This window comes from Dunckerocampus dactyliophorus, chromosome 2 (assembly GCF_027744805.1).
Source record: "Dunckerocampus dactyliophorus isolate RoL2022-P2 chromosome 2, RoL_Ddac_1.1, whole genome shotgun sequence".
Lineage (NCBI taxonomy): Eukaryota > Metazoa > Chordata > Actinopteri > Syngnathiformes > Syngnathidae > Dunckerocampus > Dunckerocampus dactyliophorus.
Window position 1 is genome coordinate 31,958,219 of NC_072820.1, and position 25,303 is coordinate 31,983,521.

At 43.0% G+C, this 25,303-nt stretch overlaps 1 protein-coding gene across 1 annotated transcript; it reads right to left on the minus strand.

Moving 5' to 3' along the window:
* Positions 1-76: 76 nt before the first annotated feature.
* LOC129168456 (vinculin) lies at positions 77-24,128 on the minus strand. Its single transcript, XM_054753760.1, has 21 exons — positions 23,953-24,128; positions 12,922-12,992; positions 11,361-11,511; positions 11,160-11,268; positions 10,966-11,088; positions 10,737-10,897; positions 6,319-6,409; positions 6,095-6,242; positions 5,867-6,020; positions 5,614-5,789; positions 5,307-5,497; positions 5,036-5,235; positions 4,199-4,327; positions 3,968-4,117; positions 3,792-3,900; positions 3,329-3,631; positions 3,126-3,250; positions 2,870-3,055; positions 2,598-2,801; positions 1,667-1,771; positions 77-1,595 (listed from the first exon to the last, which is right to left on the minus strand). The coding sequence occupies exons 1-21, from the start codon at positions 24,118-24,120 to the stop codon at positions 1,449-1,451; spliced, it is 3,201 nt and encodes a 1,066-aa protein (XP_054609735.1). The 5' UTR covers positions 24,121-24,128; the 3' UTR covers positions 77-1,448.
* Positions 24,129-25,303: the final 1,175 nt, after the last annotated feature.

The following is a 25,303-nucleotide window of genomic DNA, read 5'->3' on the forward strand; positions in this document are numbered from 1 at the left end:
AGTATATGCCAGGTGCGTTACCTGCTGTAGGGGGAATTCCAGTGAAATGCAACAAAAGTCACATACCAAGCAGCTGTCAAGTGCTATAAATGCTTTATTACAAAATAGTGAACATGGAGGAACGTCTTCACTTCAGTATGATTCTGACACATAATTTGCATAGAGAGGCTGGTGAAAGTTTACATTTGTTTTGCTTGTGCAAAAAAAAGTATCAATTGCAAAGGCACACTGGTTGTGCAATTTACCTTCAGAGAGAGTGCATGTGTGTATGTAACAAGAGTTTAAATAATGACTGATTGACACTGCTTTTTCTTTGCTCTGAATGCATCCAACGTTTTTTTTTTTTTTTTTTTTTGGGGGGGGGGGGGTTGCTTCGGTGAAAAAGGCAGATTTTAATCTCAATGCAGCATGGGCACGCTGTCTCTCTACTGTCGTTATTTGTCTAACGTCACAGCAAAAAACTAAAAAAGTCTTTGGCAAAGGAAATTAGCTAAAATTGCATCACTATGTAACAAACAGTACAGTGTTTATCTTTAATACAGAGTAGTGTAACCAGACATAAGCGAGTGTCGGTCTATAATAGTCTTGTGTAGGGCTACAATAGTCTTGTCTATAAAAGTTTTGTGTAGGTCTAGAATAGTCTCATTTATAACAGTCTTGTGCAGGACTGCAGTACTCATGCAAATCTACAATAGTCTTGTCTATAAGTCTTGTGTAGGTTTACAATAGTCTTGTCTATAATCGTCATGTGTCACCTACAATGGTCTCATCTACCTGTATAAGTCTTGTGTAGGTCTACAATAGTCTTGTCTATAAAAGTTTTGTGTAGGTCTAGAATCGTCTCATTTATAACAGTCTTGTGCAGGACTGCAGTACTCATATGCAAATCTACAATAGTCTTGTCTATAAAAGTTTTGTGTAGGTCTAGAATAGTCTCATTTATAACAGTCTTGTGCAGGACTGCAGTACTCATATGCAAATCTACAATAGTCTTGTCTATAAAAGTTTTGTGTAGGTCTAGAATAGTCTCATTTATAACAGTCTTGTGCAGGACTGCAGTACTCATATGCAAATCTACAATAGTCTTGTCTATAAGTCTTGCGTGTGTCTAAAATAGTCTTGTGTAGGTCTCTAATAGTCTTGTGTAGTACTATAATAGTCTTGTGACGTAAGCTAGTTATCAGTACAAAGATGTAAAAATGCCAGGAACTGAATGTGGACTGAAAACTAAAAGAAATCCAAGCTTTAATCAAAATATATATATATATTCCCGGGATTTGTCCAAATACGCACATTTGTACACACGATCCTAGTAAGGATCCAACGCAAAACCTGCTTCATTTTCAGAACAGCAACTCTTACAGACGTGAGACTTAACAGCTGTCCATTCAGTGTCCGGCATGTGGACAGCGCCAGCGTGGCGGAGAGAAAGCGGTTGGTCCTCGCCTTTACTGATACCAGGGGGTCTTCCGCACCCAGTGGAGGGTGAAACCAGCGTCAGTCCGGATCTTGATGGACGCTGCCTCGGCCTCCCTGACCGTCTCCTTCACAGACTGCATCAGGTTCTGGGCATTGTGGACCAGCATCTCGGTAGCCTAGGACCAGACAATGTTAGAAAAAAGGAGGCGGCGAGGCTGTTCAGGAGAGAGAGAAAATATGCATTCACCTGTTCTGACTCTTCTTCGCTGATGTTCGTGCGACCCAACATGGTGGCCTTGACTGTGGACAGGATCTTGAGCTGGGTGCTGATGGTGGGAATGCGCTCACACACCTGGAATCAGGTAAGAAAGGTTATAGCAAAAATCCTAGCATTGTCCCAGGAAATCATCAAATGATTATGAAGTATGTGTACCCCCACTACCATAGATGGCACTAAGGTAAGACTGAAACCCACATAACCATGCAAACGGACGACCAAAGGACTGCTCTCGATGGTACATCGTTGTGTTGTACAAACGCTAATGCTACCTTTGTTTTTAAGGACCTACTGCAAAACACAATGATCCTCTCAATGACAAGAGTGCTCTGCTGTTTTTAAGCATCTACTGCAAAAACACTAGTCAAAGATCCTCTGTATGACAGGAGTGCTCTGCTGTTTTTTAGGAAGTACTGAAAAAATTCAGATCCTCTAAATGACAGGAGTGCTCTTCTGTTTTTAAGGAACTGCAAAACACAAAGATCCTCTATAAGGCAAGAGTGCTCGGCTGTTTTTAAGGACCTACTGCAAAAACGCTATTCAAAGCTCATCCCTAAAGACAGGAGTGCTCTGCTACTTTTAAGGACCTCCTGAAAAACAAAAAGATCCTCTTTATGACAAGAGTACCTGCTTTTTTTAAGGAGCTACTGCAAAAACCCTAGTCAAAGATCCCCTACATGACAGGAGCACTCCTCTGTATTTAAGAGGATTGAGAATTTTTTTTCCAATCCTGCTAAGCTAATGTCAGATACTGTATGTCAAAGACAAAATGTGTGTTTTGCTTTGGAGACAAACTTTCTGAGGCCAAAATGAGGAATGTTAGGTGGACTACAAGAAATCTGGCACAGTTCGGTTTCATTCCGACTGACCCAATGAATGAGTCATGTCAAATGTGTCTGACCTGGAGGAGGTTTGTCCGGATCCGCTTGTCCGTGCACTGCTTGGCCACCTCCTTTGCCAGCCGCGTGACTTCGTCAGAAGCCTTGGCGATGTCCTTGGCGCACTGGATGAGGGCGCGCTTGTTCCCGCTGCCGCCGCGAACCAACCGAGACATCTCGGCCATGAGCAAGGCCATCCGCTTGGCCGCCCCAATGATGTCATTACCCTATGGGGGGGAAGGACTTGTGAATCCTCAAGATTGAGATTTAAGGGTGGATAAATGTGTTGAGGTACCTTGCTGGACCACTTGCGGGCCTCATCGTGGAGCTGCCTGGCTGCCACCATCATGGGCTCGTTGACCATGTCGCCGGCCTTCTGCTCAGGGAACTCCTCATCTTTTTCCTCTGGAGGAGGAGGCCTAGGAGGAGGAACCTCGCCTTCGGGAAGAGGGGGTTTGGGTGGAGCTGGTTCATCGTTAAGCTATAGAAGGGGGTATAAGATATTAGGATATATGATATATAGCAGCCTCTAAAAATGTAAGAAGACTTACGTTAAGTTGGTCTAAATCAGGAGGAGGTGGTGGGAAGTCTGGCTCCTGAGGCTGGAACGCCTCCCTGACTTTAGCTACAGCACCAAGAATCTTATAACCAGAGTCCAGGAAGCCTTTTTGAAGATCTGGAGATGAAAATGCAAATTAGATGGTTCCCCCATTAAAAAAAAGCACTCAGCACCGCTTGAGAAACTTCCACATACTTGGATCCTGGATGTTCCCGGCCACAGCTTTGGCGTCCATCACCATCGGCGAGATCGTCTGGCTCAACTCGTCCGACGCGGCCTTCACCACCTCCCTGAATTTGGGATCCTCAGAGTTCTCCACCTCCCGCTTGGCCACGAGGAGGATGCGGTTGGCTCGCCGGGCAATGCTGGTGGCGCCGGCGACCAGCATCTGGGGCTGGTGGTTGGCCATGGCCACGCGGCATTTGTCCAAGTCCTTCTTGATGGCTTCCTCAGAGGCGTCCAGTAGGGACTTGGTATCAATGGCTTCATCCACCAGACCTAAACAACCCAGGGTGTGTTAGTGTGACTTGAGACTAAATCAGTTGGTGGGTTTGTAAAGTTGGTGCCTTTCCCACTTGGTTCGGCTCCCTCAGCTAAAACAACAGAACTGTGCCAAGTTCTAGCAGAACTGTTGGTTACTGTCTTATAATTCTTGTACCTGTCATTTTCTCCACGTTGTCAATCCACTGATTCTTCATGGTCTCAAAATGTTCGTACGCAGCCTGGTTGCCGGGGTTTCTCAGGAGGATTCGGGCGGCAGAAACCACCTGGAGAGGCAAGTTAGTTGACAGCTCTGCTGAAGCCAACCAACGACAACACAAAGCCAGGCCATACCTGTGGCGTCAAGTCTCTCGTCGACTTGACGGCCGCCTGGATTCCCTCCACCGTGCTTTTGTTGGCAGTGCCCACGGCGGCCGCCTTCTCTGCGGTGGCGCCAAGCCTGTTGGCGTGGTTCTCAAAGTTGGCGGCCCTTTCCTCAAAGACCTACAAAAGCTCAAAGTCAAACCACCAAACGAATGCACAGCAAGGAGAGGTGACAGTAAAGAGACTGATTAGAAAGGCAACCTCATCCCTGTTGGGCGCATCCAGGGGGGCGGTCGCAGCCACTGCCAGCAGCTTAATAGGGGTGGTGGTGTCGCTGAAAATGTCGGAAACTTCCTGAGTCATCGCTTCTTGCATTTTCCCTTTAAGGTCCTTTGTGGAGGACATGCAGATGTTACACTGAGTCAGCGCCTTTGTGACAGTAACTGTGCTATGTTGTAAGGGTGGGCGATACTGTAAATGTCGATATTGATCCCATAACAATGAAATACAGGGCCAGTATTGCCAATACTAATACCCATACTTCCGCAGCAATAAAGACCTGTCAAACAGACCTTACAATATTGAAGAAATTACATTTTATGAGTATAGTGTGCCTTGTCTCTCATGCAACCCCCCGCCAACCCTCCCACAATATGAGAAGCACTGCCGTATTCCCTTTCATTACATACAATTTCTTGAGCGACAGCAAAATAAAGTCAATGGTGGAAAATAACTCAACAATAGCAAAATGTACAATTGGCTCTCAGTAAAATGTTGCCACTAAAAACCCTCCTGTTCTTACCTCAGTTTGTAAACAATATCATATTACATTAATGTAAACATATCAACAATGTAACAACAAAACAACACAACAACACAAACAACACAACAAAAAACGTGTAAAAACTAGACATTGAAGAGAACTGAAAAATGTCAATTTCATCACGCTAGTATCAATCCGATTCTAGCTACTATTTGGATCGAACCCAGTATGTGCTCTTTCTTTCATTTCTGCTGGTGGCCAGCAGAGGGGGTGGTTTGACTGTGGATGAATGCCACTGGTGTCGCTGTATTAAAAGAATGGATGAGGACTCTTACCTTCAAGGCCTCCTGTAGCTGATGAGCCACGGAGCGAGCCTGAGGGGAGTCGCCCTCGCCACGGGCTGCCAAGTCGACCAGTTGTGCCATGAGCTGCTCCACCTGCTCACATTTGCCCAAAAGCTCCTGCCTGTACGGGCCTGGCAGGGCATTGGCTAGCCTACGGCCCTCAGCCACCAGCCCACGGATGGCTGCCTGGCCTGAGCGCACACAAAAATATTCATTTAGGAGAAACTGAGCAGGGAAGCTAGAGGAACAAGACGGCACTGACCCACGCCGTTGTCGTCCACGGTGGGATTGTCGATCCATCGCTGAGCCTGCTCAATCTTTCCTTCTAAGTGAACGTCTGCTTTGGCGGGCCTGCTGTTGGCCACGGCTTTGTTGGTCTTGGATTGGAGGTTCTGCAGGGCTGTCGCAATCTGTTTAGCTAAAGTCCTGGCTTCGGGGGTGTCGCCTTTGCCCCTATAGGAGTAGGAGGAACTTTTTATTCCAGCAAATGTGCAATCGTGGCCGTTGATGAAAGAACTGAATGACCCCTTGGGGAAGCAATCAAGCCTGCACTGAAGAATCCAACTTACTGTCTTCTGAGATCAGACAACTTGGCAGTCATGGCTGCAATCTCAGCAATCGACCGCAGGATGTCATCCCTTTCTTTGGGGTCCTCGCACATGTCGGCGATCTTCTTGGCCTCCATGAGGAGAGCCTTTACGTTCTCCTCTCCCTCTGGACCTGCGTTGGGATCAGCCAGCCAGTTCTGTAATGAGCAAGAAAAACATGAAAGAATATTAACCCCAGAGCCAAATAGTTTCCGATAAGGACGGCTGGACTCACCTGTGCCGCGTCAATTCTCTTGGCGATGGCTTGCTTGGAGTTAGTCATGGCTTCCAGCTTGCGAGCAGCATTTTCCACCTTGCCAGTGAGGACGTCGAGGCCTTGGGAAACCTGCTGGGCTTTCTGCATGGCGGCCGGGGACGCCCCCTGACCTCTGCGGTGGACAGAAACGTGGTGAGCTGAACTAAAGTGTACCACAAAGTGTATTTATCTGAACTCACTACTTACCTGGCCCTCATTTCAGACACTTGGTCTGTCATCTGACCCAGGGTCTTGGCCGTGGCCAGAATATCTCTGCGCTCCCGACCGGCACACAATTCCCCGACTTTACCAGCTTCGTCGAGGATCTGTCGGATGGCCTGTTCGCCTGCGTCCCCTGTGAGGAGACACTTTGTCAGACAAGTCCGGGAAGAGCAGAACAGAATGAGGCATGTGTGTGTTTATGTAAGTACCCGGTGGAGCATTTGGATCCCGCAGCCAGTTCTTCGCCTGAGCCATCTTTGAATCGATGAGGCCCAGAGCTCTCTTCATGGCCTCTGTGTCCTTTGGGAGGAAAACAAGGTTGGATTAGATGAGGAACTCAAAAGAGATACAAGTAACCACAGGCACAACACGATGAATGCAATAAAACACCAGGCTTTTTGTGTTAATGCCAGGTCCCGCAAAAAGCACATGGCATAGGGATGAGTTGAACATGTGCTCTCGCAAGTACACACTTCTTCTCCCAATGACTCAATGAAACAGAGCTTGGAGCCGATCATTCCTGGTTTGAAGCCACATGTTAAACCACACACACCCTTTATCCAGGTAAGCAAAGTTCAGGTGCAACTTCATTAACACGTCAGGCACATCCGCATGCCACCGCCATGGTTGTGTCCATCGGCAACAGCGAACGTGGAAGCCAAACCACTCGCCATCGGCGTGGAGTCCACCCTAGGGACAAGGCGCAGTCCTGAGCATGACCAGGCAAAGCAGACCAGAGCGGGTTACATTGCGGTTCAGTTTAGTTTGGTACATTTGATTGTGTTTCCATTAGAAAGGACCTCAAAATATCCACCCTGAATTGTCCTAGTTCTGTATCCATTTACGCTGTATGGTTTGGCCTCGCGTCCATTGACGGGACAGCAAAGCTTCATCACATCCACATGACGACAGAGTTATAGAGATCAGGTGAATCTTTATAAGGAAAGACGGAAAACCCAATCAATGCGTCAACATTACACAAGATCAGGTGAATCCTTGTAAGTACAATGTTCCCTTGCTCTATCACGGTTCACCTTTTGCAGATTCGCAAAATTTTTTTAGTGCTTCTTTTTTTTTATTACAGCGTATGAACGGTGTTACAGGCCGAGCCTCGCCCTTTAAGAAGAATTGCAGCTAGAAGCTAAACTTAACATTCAAAATACCCTTTTCTTTGCACATTTCTACTCAGTATTTGTTCCCGCTTCTAGCTCTACAACAACTGCTGCCACTGCGGTACCTCAAACTAAGTGTCAAACAGGACAGTGCGCAAGTTAATCACGCGTCAAAAAAAATAGTGCCGTTAAAGTACATTTCCTTTAATGCGTTAACAGCCCTAGTAATTACTAATAAAATGAGAAATTAATTAATAAAAAGGACAGGGCAACATGATTTTTTTCCCCATGGGGCCCAGAATTCCTACTGTAGTTGCATCCCTGCTATTGGCTATATGAAAAACAGAACAATAAAATCACCTTAATTTACACACATATTTTACTTACTTTTTCAATAGAACATATATCACTCGTGAAATTTAAGGAGGATGAGATGCCTTCCTTAAGGAAACTTTGGATGTGAGAGTACATAAGTGGAGCTCTAGCAGGACTTCCAGGTAGCGCATACTGTAGGTGGGCTCCAAGGGAGAGAACAGTCGGTGAAGCCAGTGTCTTCCACCACTGAGAAAGGCTGGTCGTCTAGTCCGATGAATTCAATTATTTTTCAGGTTATCTGCCTGTCTCGGGCGAGTGTTATCCACATTACATACATACACGTTAGCTGCCTTTTGGCTGATGATCAGACTGAGCATCGAAAACTCGCCATACTCCACCAAGTGTTTGTTCTTCAAATGGCGTATACAATGCAAGCTTTTTAACGTGCTACCCCCACGAGATATTTTTCGTGGTGTGTTCCACACGGCAGACATGATGGGGGTTTTTTTGGCACGCCTGCACAGTGTGAAGGAAAGTGGGAGGAGGACGCTACCCAAGACACTACAGTTCACGCTGGGATCGCTACAGGCTGCAAGCTGCAAGAGTATGAGCCTCAAGTGATCACCGTTTGTGATAGGTGTTGAAAGGCATTTATCGGCAGCTGACGATCACGTGATTTTTAAAGGAAATCGGTGGCCGATCGATCGGAGCATCCCTAGAAAATATGCATAAATCCTATCAATGCACTAACATTACATAAGATGACATGACTCCTTATAAGAAAATGTGAATAAATCCAATCAGCACACCAACATTGCACAAGATCAGGTGACTCCTAACACGGGAAGATGGCAAACTCAATCAATGTGCATCAACATTACACAAGACGAGGCAAAAACATGCATCAACTTAAGGATACCAGAGATGTCGTTATAACACAAACATTGCGGCAACTCAAACAACTCACACAACTTTGATGCCAACACAATTTCATCCCCGGAAATCTGATGCCAATGGCGGCAAAAGCACACAATCAGCATCACAAAGCACAATAAAACACACCTTTTTTTTTAAAGGCACTCGTAAAACACACACATCATAGCTGAGACATGCTTCTGCTGCTGCACAAGCAGTGAGAGAGAAAGAGGAGAGGTGAGGCTTACCTTCTACATGGGGTGAAGGGAGAAAGGAACAGTAAAAAAAAATAAATAAAGAAAAGGAAAGAAGAACAACCACATACAGTAAATACTCAACATTGATCCTAAAGTACCACCAAGAACAAAAATAACACTGAAAGGAGAGAAAAGTGGATTAGGAAAGAGTGATGAGACAGGAGGGAGATACATAGCATGCTTCAATTATACTAAATGCAAATGTTTCTCCCTGCAGCTTGTTACCTTGCTTTAATCGTGTATTAACTCGTGTAGTAAACGGGCATGTTCAACAAGGGAAAACGTACACAGCAAAAAACATAGAAATATAGCTTACTTATTGTTATTGAAAAGCAGACAGTTGCCCCTAGTGGAAACCTCGAAATCTGAGTAGAATTTGCCGACCATCCATTTTTCCCTTGGTTACTTGAAGTTATACGAGTAACAAGTAACTTTTCATAGCAAAACTTGAGTACTGCTTCGGGCAGCAAGTAATTTTTTTTATCATAGTTTTTCTTCCTCTGTCACAGGGTGTCCAAACTGCCGCCCAGGGGCCATTTTCAGCATCTAGCTCTTTTTTTATTGACCCAGGGCATATTCTAGAAATAAAAATTAAACACAGCGCGCACAGAATATTATGAAGGAGTATTTGTGCCATACAAAATACTGTTTCAAATATTTAGTCAGATGATTACAAATTTGAATCAGTTTCCAAATGCATTAATCATGATTAACCAACTATGCAACTATGTCTGAAATATGCCCATTTTTTTACTGTATTTTATTGAAAGAAAGATAATAGACAGGACAGGATTATACATATTTGTATGTATTAACAGCTCCGAAATAACTGAAAATTTGAATCAAGCTAAAAGATAGAACACGTCTGAAAAGCTATGTACCTAACACTAGTTGTTATGAGCAATGAGGGGTTGCATTCAAAGACACCACGTCATTTAAGTTTAATTCACATGCTTTGAGTATATTTTCTGGGATTTCCGAGCATACTTAAATGCAGCAAATTGTACTTCCGCATTAAGAGTTACAAAGTGAGTAATAAGAATATCCACTTATTGTTTTTCTTTGTCTTCCTGTTTATTTAGACCACACATACACGCATAATAATGACCTTGTTGTGATGTTCGGAGTGTCCCTGAATGCATCTCGTAGTGACAATGAGGAAGTGTCTTTCTGAGGCTGAAGGATGAGAGAAGTGTTTGTGAGTTGGAGATACATAGGTATATGGTGAAGGTATTGCACTGCCGTCTATGTGTTCAGGTCACAATAAAGTCATAAAAGAGCGTCAGACTCTGTGGGGGGCTGCACTGTGCTGCTGTCTGTCGTCATAACAGAGAGGCGTGGCCTGCCATGATTTGTACGCGTTAATTGCGCAAAAAAATTTAATTAATGAAATAAATTAGTTACCACGGTTAACGCGCTATTTTTGGACAGCCCTATTATCATAGAATTATATAATTATATTTTTTGGGGGGGGGGACTATTTTCTGGCTTGCTGTGTAATTGAAAAATTTGCTCACTACTATAGGGTAGGTTTTAGCAATTCATATCAATTAAATGTGAGAATATCAAAGTGGCCCCCGCAATTTCCAATTGTTCTATATGTGACCCTTGTTGGAAAAAGTTTGGACAGAAAAAACCCAAAGAAAAACTCAATATTTAAACTTTATAATTACATCATCATATTGTTACATTACCTCATCATTATTCTATGTATTAAAAATCACATATGGAATACAGGAAGTAAATAATATGTACTGTACAAGATGTAGATTTGGATGGGGGGTAGGATTAAATTAGCTTTGCTTCTTCCTACTCCTTTTGGACATGTGGAAGTGTGAAATGATTCATCAGATGTATTCCATTGTAACTTGTATGCATGTTCAAATAACATTAAACCATTACCATAACCATAACCAAATTTAAGCTTTGTCTCATCTGGATTCTTGTTTGAGATTCTCGGCCCAATTCCCAGTTTGAGTAGTGAGGGTAGTTTTGTGGTGATATAAAAGAACATGAAAGCATACGCACCTTGTTGGCCCAGGCGTCCTCATCCCAGGACGTGAGCTGCAGCACTCGAATAATCTCGTTGATCTCCGCGCTCATCTTCTCGAAGGTGAAGTTGCGGTTTTTCAAGGCCTCCTCCACGCCCTGGCTGCCGGACGTCTTTGTGGTCACGAAGATTTTGATACCTGGAGGACAAATGAAGAGCTCACGGTAAACCGCTACGTGATGCCCTGGTGATTGCGAGGAGGTCTACCTGAGATGAGGATGGGCAGTAGCTCCTTGACCGTGTTCATGGAGTTGACCAGCATGACGCGGTGCTCCTGGTGAGTCAGCTCCTGTTGTCGCTCGTCGATCATCTTGGCCATCTTGGTCATACCTGGACACCGCAAAGTAGAGGCAGAAGTAAGTGGATAGCAATCCGAGACAACTGTGAATCTATGGACTGACCTGGTCCCAGGTTCTTTGTGTACGTGATCAGGTCCTCCATGGACTCCACCACCTCTGCGACAGTCAGGTACTCCAGGATGCCTTTGCAGACTCTGATTATTTTGCGGACCTGCGGTGAAGAAGAATGTGTGACAGTAAGACCTCCTAGTAGTTCTGCACTCCTGCTCGTATGGTAACTGAAGAAAAGGGATCAAAGAATACCTCTGCCTCGTCAAAGGTCAGGAGCAGGTCTGAAGTCCCAGAGAGGATCCCCCGAGAGCCATCGATGAGGTAGTCCCGAGCAGGCACCGAGTATGGGTCGGCTTTCAGCATGGAGGCGGCTTTGACCAGCTTTGTGCACGCGTTCTCCACTCTGCAGAACACCACAATTGACGTCAAGTTAACATTTCTTAGGACGTAATGCAAATGTGCTGCACTGGAATGTCACTCATGGCAGCACAGGAACTTCACAGGAAGTCGTGTGGACCACGGGAGGCAGGACTGTGCCTGGCTCAAGTCTGAGTTAACCCCCTGTTTCCACAGCTATGTAGACGATGTACAGTTGTCCCCTAGTAACTTGCAGTGCAAAAAAATGCAATCCTTCTTGCCGGCATCATGCAGTGTACGTATCCAAACCTGTATGTTAGCATGGCGGCCATATTTGCTCAAAGAAACAAGCAAGACGCCAAAGATGCACGCGTGTTCCCACTGTGCCTTTTCTTCTTCTTGCTGGTGGCGGGGGTTGAATAGCAACCACATCTGAGGCACATTACCGCACCTACCGTGTTGGAGTGTGGCCCAACATCATACGGCAACCGGATCGGCCCAATCTCGTGGTGGAAGCCTATCTTCAAAATACAGCGGATCAGCAGCCGAACTGGCCTGATAACCCCTCGAGATAACTGCCGGGAAGAGCTGGATGGGGAGAGGGAAGTCTGGACTTCCCTGCTTAGGCTGTTGCCCCCGTGACCCGACCTCAGATAAGCGGAAGAAGAAGATGGATGGATGGATGGATGGATGGATGGATGAATTGTGTGGTCATTGACTAATATTTAAATTTGTTTGATGATCTGAAACGCTTAAGTGTGACAAACATGCAAAAAAATAAGAAATCAGGAAGGAGGCAAACACTTTTTCACACCTCTGTACTGTATACATGTATGTGTGTCGCATGAACAGCCAAACTATGACAAAAAGTGCAACTTATACGAAAGAACGATCTGGTAACTTGCTTATGTGCGCGTGCCAATGTAATGCATAAAGTCAAATGCATACTGCAGCCAACATGTCCTTCAGAGAAAACAAGCACCCATTAATCGCACCCCCAACAGGTACTATATTTAGTGACACCCATGCATTCCTAGCAGACGATGTGACTTGGAGGCGCCAAATGTTGTCGGGCTCTGACAACCAACGCGTTTCATCCGTGACCTTGCAGGGGAGTGCAGGGCTCTCGGGTCCTAAGACCTCTCCCTCGGCTCTGGTGATTAAGATCTGTGACACGCAACAGACAGCGGATGCTTAATGGTTAAGAAGTTGTATCCTTCTTCCAACCAAAAAACACAAAAGGGCACGTTTAAGATAAATAAAAATAGATGCAGCAGTAGGGCTTGTGGCCTTTATGCTTCAGTGAGCAAAGGGGGACTCCACCCTGAGTCCTCCGCTCCTGAGGTATTTGAGTTAGACAAGTCAAATCGCAGTAGCACTTAACATGCCTTGTCTGACCTTTACTTGGGCAGCCATTACTGTAACAAAGCCAGAGACAAGATCATGATGTACTTACTTGATGAACGCTGGTGGCATGTCCCTTTTCATGATCTGATCCTCTGTGGTTTGAACAGTGTCCTTCCCCACCTGGAGAAACAAAAAGACACGTAAGACAAAACTACAACCCTCATATTGTGACGTTCATTGCTTCAGTATTAAGAGGCTGGTTACGTGTAATACAGATGCCTTGATGAGTGGTTTAACAGTTCCGGAGGAATGGGGGTCACCAGGCCTCAGCAGTCATGATGTGTTAAACAGCTGAACGCCTCCTCTCCCTCAAATTCCAAAATGATTCACCTCCATCCCCCACTGCCATCATCACCTCAGCGTTGTCGGGAGACACGACTCAACCAAGTAAATTGCACTACATTCCCAACAGGGAGGTCAAAGACTCTCTTTTTTAATATCAAGTCCGAGCAAATAGCTAGGGATTTGATGACATTTCTTTGGTCATGATCAGGACATGCTAGACAATATATTCCGAATGGCATACAATACTAAAAAAACATGTTTTGTCATTGCATAATTGCATGTCATTTTGATGGATGTTGTAGGAAAGACAAAAAGGGAGCAAAAAAACATGAAAAAGTAAAAAAAAAAAAAAACATATCTTCAGAAATACAAATTAACTTTCTTCTGTTGCTTCTTTTTGTGTAAATGCATATTTTCTATGCGTTTTAAAATTCAACGATGCAGGACCCGCTGCTCGTTGAGAAGAACAAGCCATTCTTTCATGTTAGAGTCTCCAAAAGTCTGGAAAAAGTCACTAGATTTGTCGCTAGTCACTTTTTTGACAAAAAACAATCTAGCGGGGTCCAAATACTCCCGAAATATAGTGACAAAGCTGACAACACTGATTCTCTGACAGACCAGGGGCCTCATCCACGAAAATGTGCGTGGAAATCTCACAAAGTCTCTGTACGCCAGAAACCCAAAATGTGCGTACGGTCAAAAATATTCAGAGTTATACAATGCATACGCAATTCCGCTTCAAGTTACGCCCTTTCCACGCCTCCACCTCACCACAGAAGGTCAATGCAAAGTTACTCATGAATGTGGCATCCGTATTTAAAGATCCTTGATTATATTGTTACCATGGCCCCTGTCAGGATTCGGACTCACAGCTGGTGGGAAGACGACAAGGACGAAGAAGCGGACTTTCACGGAAATGGAGGTGGAAATACTGGAAAAAGTATATTTGGAAGACACAGCAGTCAGTGCCTTGACACATAAAACTAAGACGGAGGGACAGCATGTCCGCTGTCATCAGAGTGAACCGAGGCATCAAGAAAAGTCAGATAACATTTTTAGTGAGCATGTGTCTACATTTTTCCTAAGTGATACCACATTTTCGATGAATATAAGCTTTAAAAATCTGTTTAATTTAAAGGTGGATGAAAAGACTCAAAACAGGTATGAAGTTATGTCAAAAATTGATGGAACTCCAGACAGACATTAACCTAATGATGACATGAACACCATCAAAATATTAGGTATATTATAATGATTTTATGAGGAACTAATGTTGTGTGTTAGTTCAAAGCACAACAAAAGAAAATCCCATCATTTGGGGAAAAGGAAAGTAATAAGAGTGTGTTTACGCACACGGCCCTGACACCATCCACACAAATAAATTCCATGGTAAATAAATGTTGCTGTTGATGACATACTTGACATATGCAACCAAGAACTTGTCTTTATTTTTTGATAAATTGTCCGAGTAACAGCAAGCAAAGAAGCACTGACGACACATTAGCTCTGTATCTTGTTAACTTAAACCCTATAGAATTATTTGACAACTCGATGTTTGTTTTAACATTTATCAAATACATAATATTGTCATGATGATAAAATAAAATGATGAACTAGCCAAGCGTTGTGCTGTGTTTTTCATGTATCTTTTCGTCCGGATATTACGCTGGTGCTTAATGGTGTTTATGATACAGTAAATGTCAAATGATATCCATCAGTGTCATTTAAAACAGTCAATATGGTGTTTTCATGCAATGATGGATAAATCTTTATTGGCTTCCACTGCATGTTTACTTCTAACATATGACTGCATTTCACCACTTAAAATGTGCATCGCCTTTTTGTCATGTCTCCAAAATGTCGTAAGCCAGCTCCAAAGGTGCCGTACCTGTGTGCACATTCTCATGTCAGGTTGTGTTTTTATCGATCACATACTTTGCATGGAAAACAGCGTACGCAACTTTTCAGCCCTGTTTTGTGTGTATGCAAGCTTTATACATATACATGCTTTATGCAGTCTCCTGTAACGACATGAAACTGATGATACACCGATACAGTAGTGACGATAGCACCATCAAAAATACTGGTAAATACAACTTACACTCAAGTTGGAGCAACTTATAGTCTTGAAAATACAGTCATTCTTAAAAATCCTTACCCAATATGCATGATTTAAGTCTCTAAGGACCCTAAAGTCCCCGAGGTGCTTTAGTCAATCAAAGAGCAGCCAAGTTAAGGGCAAAGGATATATAACAGTAGTTAACATAACTGAGAAAGCAGAATGTAACACAAGAAGCATTTGGACATGCGGACACATGAGATCATGCGCCACCTAAGACGTGGGCTGTCTTTGGCCAAGCATGTTGCAAATGTCTTAAGCTAATATTTTCTTTGGCGAAAGATGCTTCCAAAACTGTGCAGCAATTTTTGGGTTAAAACGGAAAGAAATCTCTGGCCCGCGCTGGTTTGCGAATCAGCCAAAATCTAATCCGCTCATACTTGCATCCAAGTGGGTGCCGATGCCAAATTTGTAGCAAATCCTGGAAGTTGATTCGGATGCAATCGCAAACACCAAAAAGTGCAAGATTATTCAACAACCACATTTGTGTAAGACAACACTGCCGTTCATATGAGCTGAAGTCAAGTACAGACGCGTCTTCAACTCAATAAAGGCCACAGGGATGATTGTCTGCAATGCGGGCTAACAATGTGGAGTCCTAGCAGTCTGCACTTTTTAATCAGCTTGCTCTTGACTTCCTTCTTTCTCATGACCTCGTCCACTTAGGTTCCAAATCAGCCCAGACAATTTGGTGCAAAAATAGAACCAACTGTTGTTGTCAAGCCGGTTCTGATGCCTGGGTCTCTTGCTAAGCTTTCATAGGCAAAGTGCAGCTCGGGGGCCATTGGTGGCCCTCAGTGTGCTTTTATTATTTTTATCGTGTTATTATTTTTTAAATGCATAAACATAAATGGTTAATAACCATACTTCATATATGTAATATATTTGGAGGTTATTTTAAGAGTGACTCTTGTTAAAATTCTTCGTTAGCGTGCGGATGTTTCTATTGTCTTATGACATCCACCAAGACTGACCTATGTAAAACAGACGCAATGCACATAGCGCAGATGTAAACGTCATATCCGGTTACGTTTACCATACATAAATAAATAGAATAAAACACATAAAATGCTGTGATATTTCAATGTAAACAACCATAAGCAGAGTGCAATGATCAGCTAGAGTTTTTTTTCTAAACGGAGAAATACCATCCAACCAAACATATCGTCCTAGCAAATGCTTTTGTGTGTATTTTTTCAGTGGCAAAAAAAAGGTAAAATAATTTATGGACAAGGAAAGGAGGGCTTATAAATTGTCCACTTGCACCATGGATATGGTATAAGAAAAAAAGATTGATTATGTCGTAATTTCTCAAATTTCTATTTATCTTAATAACGTTTTTGGGATTGGGGGGGGGACGTATATTGCTTGCTGCCGTAAAATAGATCGACGTATGGCGTACATTACACATGCCTAACATGTGACTGCCGAAAAATAGGCCGAACGGATGTAGACGCGTTGTGCACATGCGTACAACCCAGTTGAACTGATTGCGTTCCGTGTACATACTGCGTAGTGACAGCAGGGTTAGCATTTCCGTTTGGAGTGGAAATGCAGACGCTCCTTTTTGTCTGAGGGCCACCGTGTGGAAACCCTGCAATGTGAAGGAGGGGGGCTTGATGAAGTGTCTGCTGCTTTAGAACAGGCTGGCCTTTGTTGACAGCACATCACTCTGCCTGGGAGAATGAAAGGCCACTCTGAAGGCTGCCAGGACAGGGTCTGCCTTTCACATACTGGCTAGCTCAGGCACAATGCCTTGTTAGTTGCAGAGACGGAAGATCAGCAATGGTTAAATTGTACCATAAGGGTCACTGACGCACAAGGTCAGCTCTTAGAAACTATAATCTGGAAAGGGTTTAGCATCCTGTGTCAGTGATTCCCAACTTTGCACTGAAATCTGATGACACAAGGTCGCAAAGAACGTCGGCGCAGCACTCCTACGCTGATCAATACCATCAGAACCAAGTACTATCAGGTATCCTTTGACAAACGATGACTCAGAGGTCCCGGGCAGAAGAAGGTTGCGCCTGAGGTCGATGCCTTTCATCACGGGATCTGTCAAGCGGTGTCAAACACAGCTTATTAATTTCAGTTAGGGGGCGGGGGGAGTTGTGATGTGTGCAAGGCACCGAAAGTCATAAATCAAATGGCCCGACGATGGTAAAATACATCACACCCATACATCTCGCGCTATGGGGGCTAAGCAAGGTGCATGTGAATCCTCCGCTTAAAAATACCAGGCAAGAAAACAGAGCTGTCATTTTAGTCTACTGTAGTTAGCACTTAGAAAAGGACGCAGAAATCTTTGTTAGTATTTTAAAGTGTCAGGGGTCCTTGGTTGGTAGGGAGTCTTAGTTCTAACAAGGTTTTTGCAGGTGCGCTGTAGTGGCACCTTTTTAGTTGACGTCAGATACTCCCTATTCCTAAATTTGTTATGAATTTGTACATGCTTTGTCTATTCAAAGAGCCTAGGTGCAGCATATGTTTTATGATGGCCTGCAGCCATACATGTCTCATTACTGAGGGGTTTCCCTTGTTTGACTCCCACTCCCACTGCTGAGTGGTGTGGGGGGGAGCCAACAGCTGCCTGGGTCTTCCCGACTTGGCCGCCTGCATTTCCTCGTCAATTTAACGCTGTTCCACGTCCTGTCCTCCTATGCAAGGAGAGAGGACTAATAAGGACTGAAGGTCATAGACTCGCAAAAAGACAGCGAGTCTTTGAGGATGTCAGTCTGTTCTTGCGCCTCCACTCTTCTGGGAATGCTTTTTACAACATTTTGGAGTGTTTCTTCTGGGAATCTTTCCATAAAAGTAAAAACTCACTGATGGTAAATGAGAAAGCTTAGTCCACAATCTCAGTTCTGGTTCATTCCAATTGTATTTGGTAGGTTTGAGGTTAGGGCTCTCAGGTTTTTTCACTGTAAGCTCATCCAAGCCTGCCTTTATGGCCACTGCTTTGTGCGGCTGGAACACAAAAGGGCCTCTCTCAACTCCATTTCTATTAGGGCGTGAACTTTTGAATGCTATCAAAGGTAAAAGGTGTGTCCCTAGACTGCATTTTCTGTTCCAGACTGAGGGAAGAACAGCAAGTGTGCTTGTAAAGCTCTTCTATTACCCACACAACATGACTTCTAGCTCTCAACAAAGCACAGTTTTGTGCTATAATTTCCATCAGAAATAAACGCTTGGGTGATCTATATAGTGCAACGTCTACGTGGGAGACCATGGGAGCCTTGTAATCGACACAACAACAGGAAGTGAACGCTTATGTTATCCTCCCCCAGGACACCCGCATCCCCAGCATTCCTGTCTTTATCCCAAAGTCTATAAAAAGGAACTATAAAAATGATGAAGTGCAACAGGGGCTGAAATAAGAGTCAAAAGAATGGGTACTGCTGCTCACTGCACTGATAAACTATCTTCCTATTTAGCCCACTTGGACTTCACAATCTGTCCTACAATAGGACTTATGCTTTTTTTTAGCGCTGCATCTATACTGTGTCATTTACCAGTTCAACAATCCACCAGTGCACACACTGCAGTTGGTTTAGGGGTGGCTTTTTATGCATCTCATCCCCACGAGCATGTAATTACCAACTTCTTGTTGTTGTGCAAGGGTTTCTTACAACAAAAATGACCATGTGCTACCAAATTTTGCCTGCTTTTCGGGGCTTTTTGATTCCATGAAATTGCATACATTTATTCCCAACAGTCCATTATCTTCATTTCGGAGCATGTCTCTTGGCTGCACTGCTTCCAGTGCGTGTCTGTATATCAGATTTAAGCTTCTATGTGTTGCTAGGGCAATGTTATCTACCCAGGGCCTTCAGACTCTGGAGTGCTGGCCCATGTCACTTAAACACAATTAGCAATAGGAGTGGGAATCTCTGGCCACTTCACAATTCAATATGATTATGATTCAGAGGCCTGTGATGCATTGATAAAACGATTATCAATCTTCTTTGGTGATCAATAGTTTGTCAGTTTTTTCTTGCATAATTTTTTCTTTATACCATTTGTTTTTACGCACTAATTAGAAGGTTACAGCTACCAACATATTTCCCATTGCACAGAACCAGCAGGAAAAGTAAAGTGCACCAGTAGCAGCATGTATAAAATTAACAAACTTCAGCACATTCTGAGTAACCAACATAAATAAAACCTGCCATTATTCACAAACGAATAATAACTTCTGAATTCAAACTAAAATCCTGAGCATAGAATCTCTGACAAAATAGTATTTTTGCTGTATAGCAAAGTCAAAAACAGCTTTCATACAAAATATAGATTTCTGTACCAGTGGCTCTCAAGAATACAAGAATAATGCTTGCAGACGTCAGTATATTAAGAATACCAAAAAAAACTAGGCTGTCCTTTTTCACAATTGCAGTATCAGTGAAATAACGTTGCGATGGGACGTTGTATCTGGGTTCCAAAGTGCGCAACAAAGCACGAAAGCCCTGCTTCTCAACAACCGAATACAGCCACAAAACCTTCACAATACAAGTTGAGATTGACTGTGATTCGCTTCGCCTTTTCCTAGTTGGGTGGAAAATTAGTTATCACCTGCTCAATGGTTCTCTGGTTGGCAGCAACTTCAGCTGGTTGTTTTTCCTCCTGGTTTGGGTGGAAACGTGCTATGTGGTTTCAAATATTATTGTGTTCCTAAAATATTTTAAGCTTGTATGAAAAAGCATGCATATTGTCTGATTCTTGTCCAGCTCATTTTTACCTTCAACTACGTAAAAGCCAAGGTTCTTCCAGACGCTTGCCTTAAATCCAGCTAGTGCGGGTCGGCGTTTACGCTCAGCCATTCTGGTAGCGTCTTACACTTAGGTGCACCACCATAAACTGTCCGGGCTGCACTTCCACTTTCCATCTTTTTATTCCATTTTTTTTTGTACCGTTAGCATCAATTATTGACATTTATGAATCGATTAATAATCCTCAATGTCCGCATCACGATTCAGCTAAAAATCGATTATTTCCCCCACCCCTATTTGCAATGGGGCTGTTTCTTCAATCAGTAAATCAGATTTCAGATTCGTCTCACAGCCAAATATTGCCCACTCTGCTAAGTAGATGTATTATATTTAAACGTTTTTGTCATGTTATGAGATAAATATTGATTCTGAACTGCTCCAGATGATGTTGAAGTGTAGAGGTTTGTAGTTTCTGAAGCCTTTATCACCGAGTCGTTCTATTTATGCTTGTTACATTTGGCTGAGCGCCAAATTTACAAACACTTGTGAGTTACTAATGCTTGAAGTTACCAGCCGACATGTAAGTCAGGCATATCGGTGACGGTGTATTGAAAGATAAGTAAATGCTTTAGTAATAATGGTAATGTAGCAACATGGCAGTTACTGTATGTATAGTGTTACAGTTCGGCTGCTTGTTGAGGGAACAGCTATGTTTTTGCTAATGTTATTTTGGCATGGTTGCGGGGGATATTAACCAGTTTTGCTCCAATGAAGAGATTATTGATCGACCACCTCTTTGTCATTCGGACAGACGTTGCGGTATTTATCCTCAACACGCGATATGCCTCTCTCTATAATGTCATACCATGTTATACTGCACCTTTGTCTATTATTGATGGTTTGTATAATTGTAACGTGGTGGTATTAAGGGGTGGATTAAATCGGTTAAGTAACTTTAGATAACATACGGTAACTTTAAAGGCATATTTTCTCTAAAATATTTGGTAGAATTTCGAGTTCCACAACTTTAGGGGCTTCCAACATAAGAGATTCCACTGTAAGTTAGAGCCTTCACTCCATCATGCCTGTCATATCTAAGATTCTAGAGAGGTTCTTTAGCAAGACATCTTCCAGCAGAATTGACACTACAGGAAGTGTGTGCAACATGTGGTTAATGAAACTGCCCCGCCCTGAGGATGTCTGCAAAAACAAGCAATTAGATTAGACGAGCCTGTTCCTTTCAAGAAGCCATGGCGAACTCTTGACAGTTGCATGTTAGTGTCACTTGTCGACTTACAGTACGACAGAGGGTGAACCATTTACAACTGTGGCTCAGTGGATTCAATTTGTGATCCAAGGACTTATTCAAATGTCATCACAAATAGGAAGAGAGACAGCACAGTCGCTCATTTTTTCCTTTCGAGCTTGAGTCATGACACCAGAAAGCAAAGAACTTCACGAACGTCGTAGCAAAGTCAATGTTATAGGGTTGCCACAGCAACTGGAAATAATGACATAACTCATTGATTCATCTGCTCTCCAGAAGCATGGAACCGCAATCTTGAAATATCCAGAACCAGGTTTGCATTCCTGTTTTGCCAAATCAATGAACAACCATTGAAAGATTTGTGAGGATTATCTTCGTAACATACTAATGTCACTGCAGCTTGTTTGGGCACATCTGTTACTGCCCACGCATCAAAAATAAAACACCTTTAGTTCCGCTGGATGGAAATGGACCGGGATGACGTTTGCTGAGTCACAGCAAATGGTACACAACCGACAAGAGTGGAAGAAATTGGTGGACCGTTGCAAGAGTGGCGCCCCTACAACACCTTAAGAAGTTATGGGAAAAGAAGAAGAAGAAGTTCTGCGGAGTGAAATGCATTCCTATAAATAGCACACTCACACATGGGATGCAATTTTTTTTGTGTGTGTTTGGGAGTCACATTGAAGCATTCAAAATTAGCTGTCATCATTGCCGATGAATAAAAAGCAGCTGTCCAAATTAGAAACATGAAGTACATTTTTTGCATTTGGAAGGAGCTAGCCCCATATTAGTTTAGGTTTCACAAGGGTGGCGGTTTCTTAACCAGTTCCACCATGTAAAGTGGTTTTCAGCTTTAACTACACAATGCAAGCTGATGAAGGATCTATATGTTTTGACAAGACAGCCTGGAACTGTTAAGGAAACGTCCTTTTCCATGAGGGATGCCACATTTTAGTGAGGCTTTCCAGAGCCAGTGTAATTAGCAGAGGTGTGCAACAGGGTAGACAGCCAGGCCCCATTTGTCTTTGGGGAAAGATAAGAACATGTGGCTTCTACTCGCAGGTTTGTGTACCAAGCGAATATTTCATTCCTCTTTGACTTAAGGTTAACGTTCCTGTAAAAACTGTAACATTAACAAAAACTAAAAGAGTTGAGCTGATAAAGCAGGGGTGTCCAAATCTTTTCCCCAGAGAGCCGCATACTGAAAAATCAAAAGGATGTGGGGGGCCACTTTGATTTTTTATTTTGTAAAAACTCTTTAAAAACTTTCCTAGGAAAAATACCACTATTCCTTCACAATTTTACAACGTTTTTTTCTAGAACAATTGACATTGACATTGACATTGGGTTGCAACTCACAATTATTTCCTTAGTTGATTTATCTGAAGCTTGTTGTTTCGATTAAATCGAGTAATCACTTAGGACATAGACGGTGTTTAGTCAAAGCTGCCTTGTTTTGCCTAAAACACAACTATAGGTCTGCTTTCATGGATGACTAAGGAAATTCAAAAATATTCACATTTGAGAGGCTGAAATCAGAGGATATTAACATTTTAAATCCAAAAATAATTAACCAAATCCCAAATTGGAATACCAAATAGTTGTCGATTAATGGGATAATCAATTAATCAGCAATTATTGCAGCTGTAATTGACATAACACCACAAGTTTATTCTCATAAGATTACATTTTTCTTGCATGAATAAAATTTTAAACTGCCACACATTCGACAGTAGTCATAATTAAGAGAAAGCTTGCCCTCCAAAAGGCTAACGTTATGTTAGTAAGGTACATAACCTTAATCTTGCTGATCCGCGCTACGTTAATTTTAAAACTGTCTCATGGGCACTTGGCCTGGGAAAATAATCAATTAATGAATCACAACAATAAGTGAAAATGAACTTGATAATTTTGCCGGCCTCAACATTTTGCTATGTGCACGCGTGTCTGTTTTCCTTTTTTTTGTCTCCCTCCTCCAAACAGGCAGGAAGAGGTTACCCCAGTGCATTGGTTTCCGCATCTTGCCGCGTATGTTCCATAGAACAACAGCATGAACGGAGTGAGCCCTTTTGTCAGTCATACAGTCTGTGTGTGTGTGTGTGTGTGTGTGGGAGGGGCTCGTAGCATACACAGAGTGCAGAAGAGTGTAATGTAGTAGAAATTAAACTAGGAGATTGCAATATATAGTTATATATTTTTATATGACTGTCTTGTTACACCGTATTTAGTTTTAACAGTTTCAGTCAACCAAATGCCTAAATGCATTCAAACGTTTTTCAATTAACTAATTATAGAAATACCAATTCTAGGCCTATATGCAATGGCAGATTTTTTTTATCAATGTAATTTTATAGTGCAGGTCTATTAAGTTGATATGTAGTATCTTGTTATTCGTAGTAAGGTCCATTCTTTTATTATAAGCTACTTGGCAAAAGATTAGTTGCAGTTTGCCACCCAGCAGTAGCGCCTCAGTCAAGCTATGGCAGGCAGTAGGACATATTCTCAAGGGGAAAAGGGCGTCAGTGCCCTTTGCCCCATTGCAAAGTAACTTTCGTAGCTAGCATTTCCATTTCCATTTTCTTTGTTGCCATGCAAGAGCCACGCTGGTCAACCAACCCAACAAGTTTACACAAGGGAGCTACAGGTAGCCGTGAAGTACGTGTTAGTTGGCTGGCATAGTTTCGACTAAAGGGTGTTCCTCACCCGGACCAGGTTGCTCACAGCCGCCTGCACGGCCGCCACCGGTGCCGTCAAGTCTGGGATCGCCTTGCCGTCCACTTCGCCCTCCTCATGCATGATCACCAGATGGGATATCTGCTGGGCCACCGGCTCCAGGATACTTTCGATCGTCCTCGTGTGGAAAACCGGCATGGCGATCGCTTTATCCAAAAGAGAGGAAAAATTAAAGGAGTCAAACTTCCAGCCTTTGCCTTGAAGCCCGCTTTCCAGTCACTTTTTCCGCCCCCGCTCAGTCACCAACCCCGGGCAGAGAGGAACCATCAAACTCGCCCTGACTGACTGAGCCACCCCTGCGTCACTCCACGAGGCCCCGCCTTCTGGCCAATCACAAAGCGCGAGGCTGAATCGTCCTCTTGTCTGATTGGTGCACCAAAGTGTCGCTCAACATCACAGGCTTCCTTTCTAGCTGCTGGAGATCCGAGCGCTCCCTAAATTACGTAATCGATCCTCATGCCCTAAAAAGGACAATATGTGTGTAGTGTTTGTGAGCCGCACATTCCAGACGATGTGAAATTCTCTTGGAGATTAATAAAGTATCGGACGCACTCAACTTTTGACAATCTCCAGAAAAACAACATATTACTAGATAATTAGCTTTACACAAAATAATAGTTTCAAAAAAAGTTACACTAAAATGGTCCTATGCATAAAAGTTTCATGTATCAAATCTTTTCAACAATAGAATCGATTTTTGTCAGAAGAACCCACGATATTTTTGATGGGAAAATTTATTTTTATTTAAGATGATGGTTTAAAACCTGTTTTCGCTTTATTTTAAAGTTGAGGCTAAAAATGATTAGGTGTTCTTGTGAAAAGCGTTACAATATCTCAAGGTTGCAGTATATTTTAAAAAAAATGGTGGTTTTAATGAAAATTAAAGGGACCAAAATCTGTCCCGAGGCTAAAGAGTGTCAACATTTATGTAAATCTCCTATTCTATGCATCTTGCAATAGCATGGGATTTGAAACATAATATAAGAACCAAATCCTGGCCATGTTAAAAAAATGATACAACTAATCCAAGCCAGGGTGGTAAAGTGGACTAGTGGTTAGCATGTCAGCCACACATTCTGAACACATCGATTCGAATCTCAATTGGGAACCTCATTGCATGCTTTCGTCATGCTTGCATCATATGTCAAAAATATGTGCTTAAAATGGGAGACAATGGGACCAAAATTGGTCCAGAGGGTGAAGAGTGTACACATGTACACAAGTCTCCTATTCTATGCACCTTGCAATAAAGAGAGATTGTCAGCCTCACAGATTGTATGTTCAAATTTCCACTGGAACACATCTGTCTACATGTCCTCCC

Coding starts and splice junctions, on each gene's coding strand:
- LOC129168456 (XM_054753760.1), bottom strand. CDS start 24,120: ATGCCGGTTTTCCACACGAGGACGATCGAAAGTATCCTGGAGCCGGTG. Junction 3,632..3,791: donor CAACGTGGAGAAAATGACAG/GTACAAGAATTA, acceptor TGGGTTGTTTAG/GTCTGGTGGATGAAGCCATT. Junction 1,772..2,597: donor TCCGGACAAACCTCCTCCAG/GTCAGACACATT, acceptor ACCTGATTCCAG/GTGTGTGAGCGCATTCCCAC.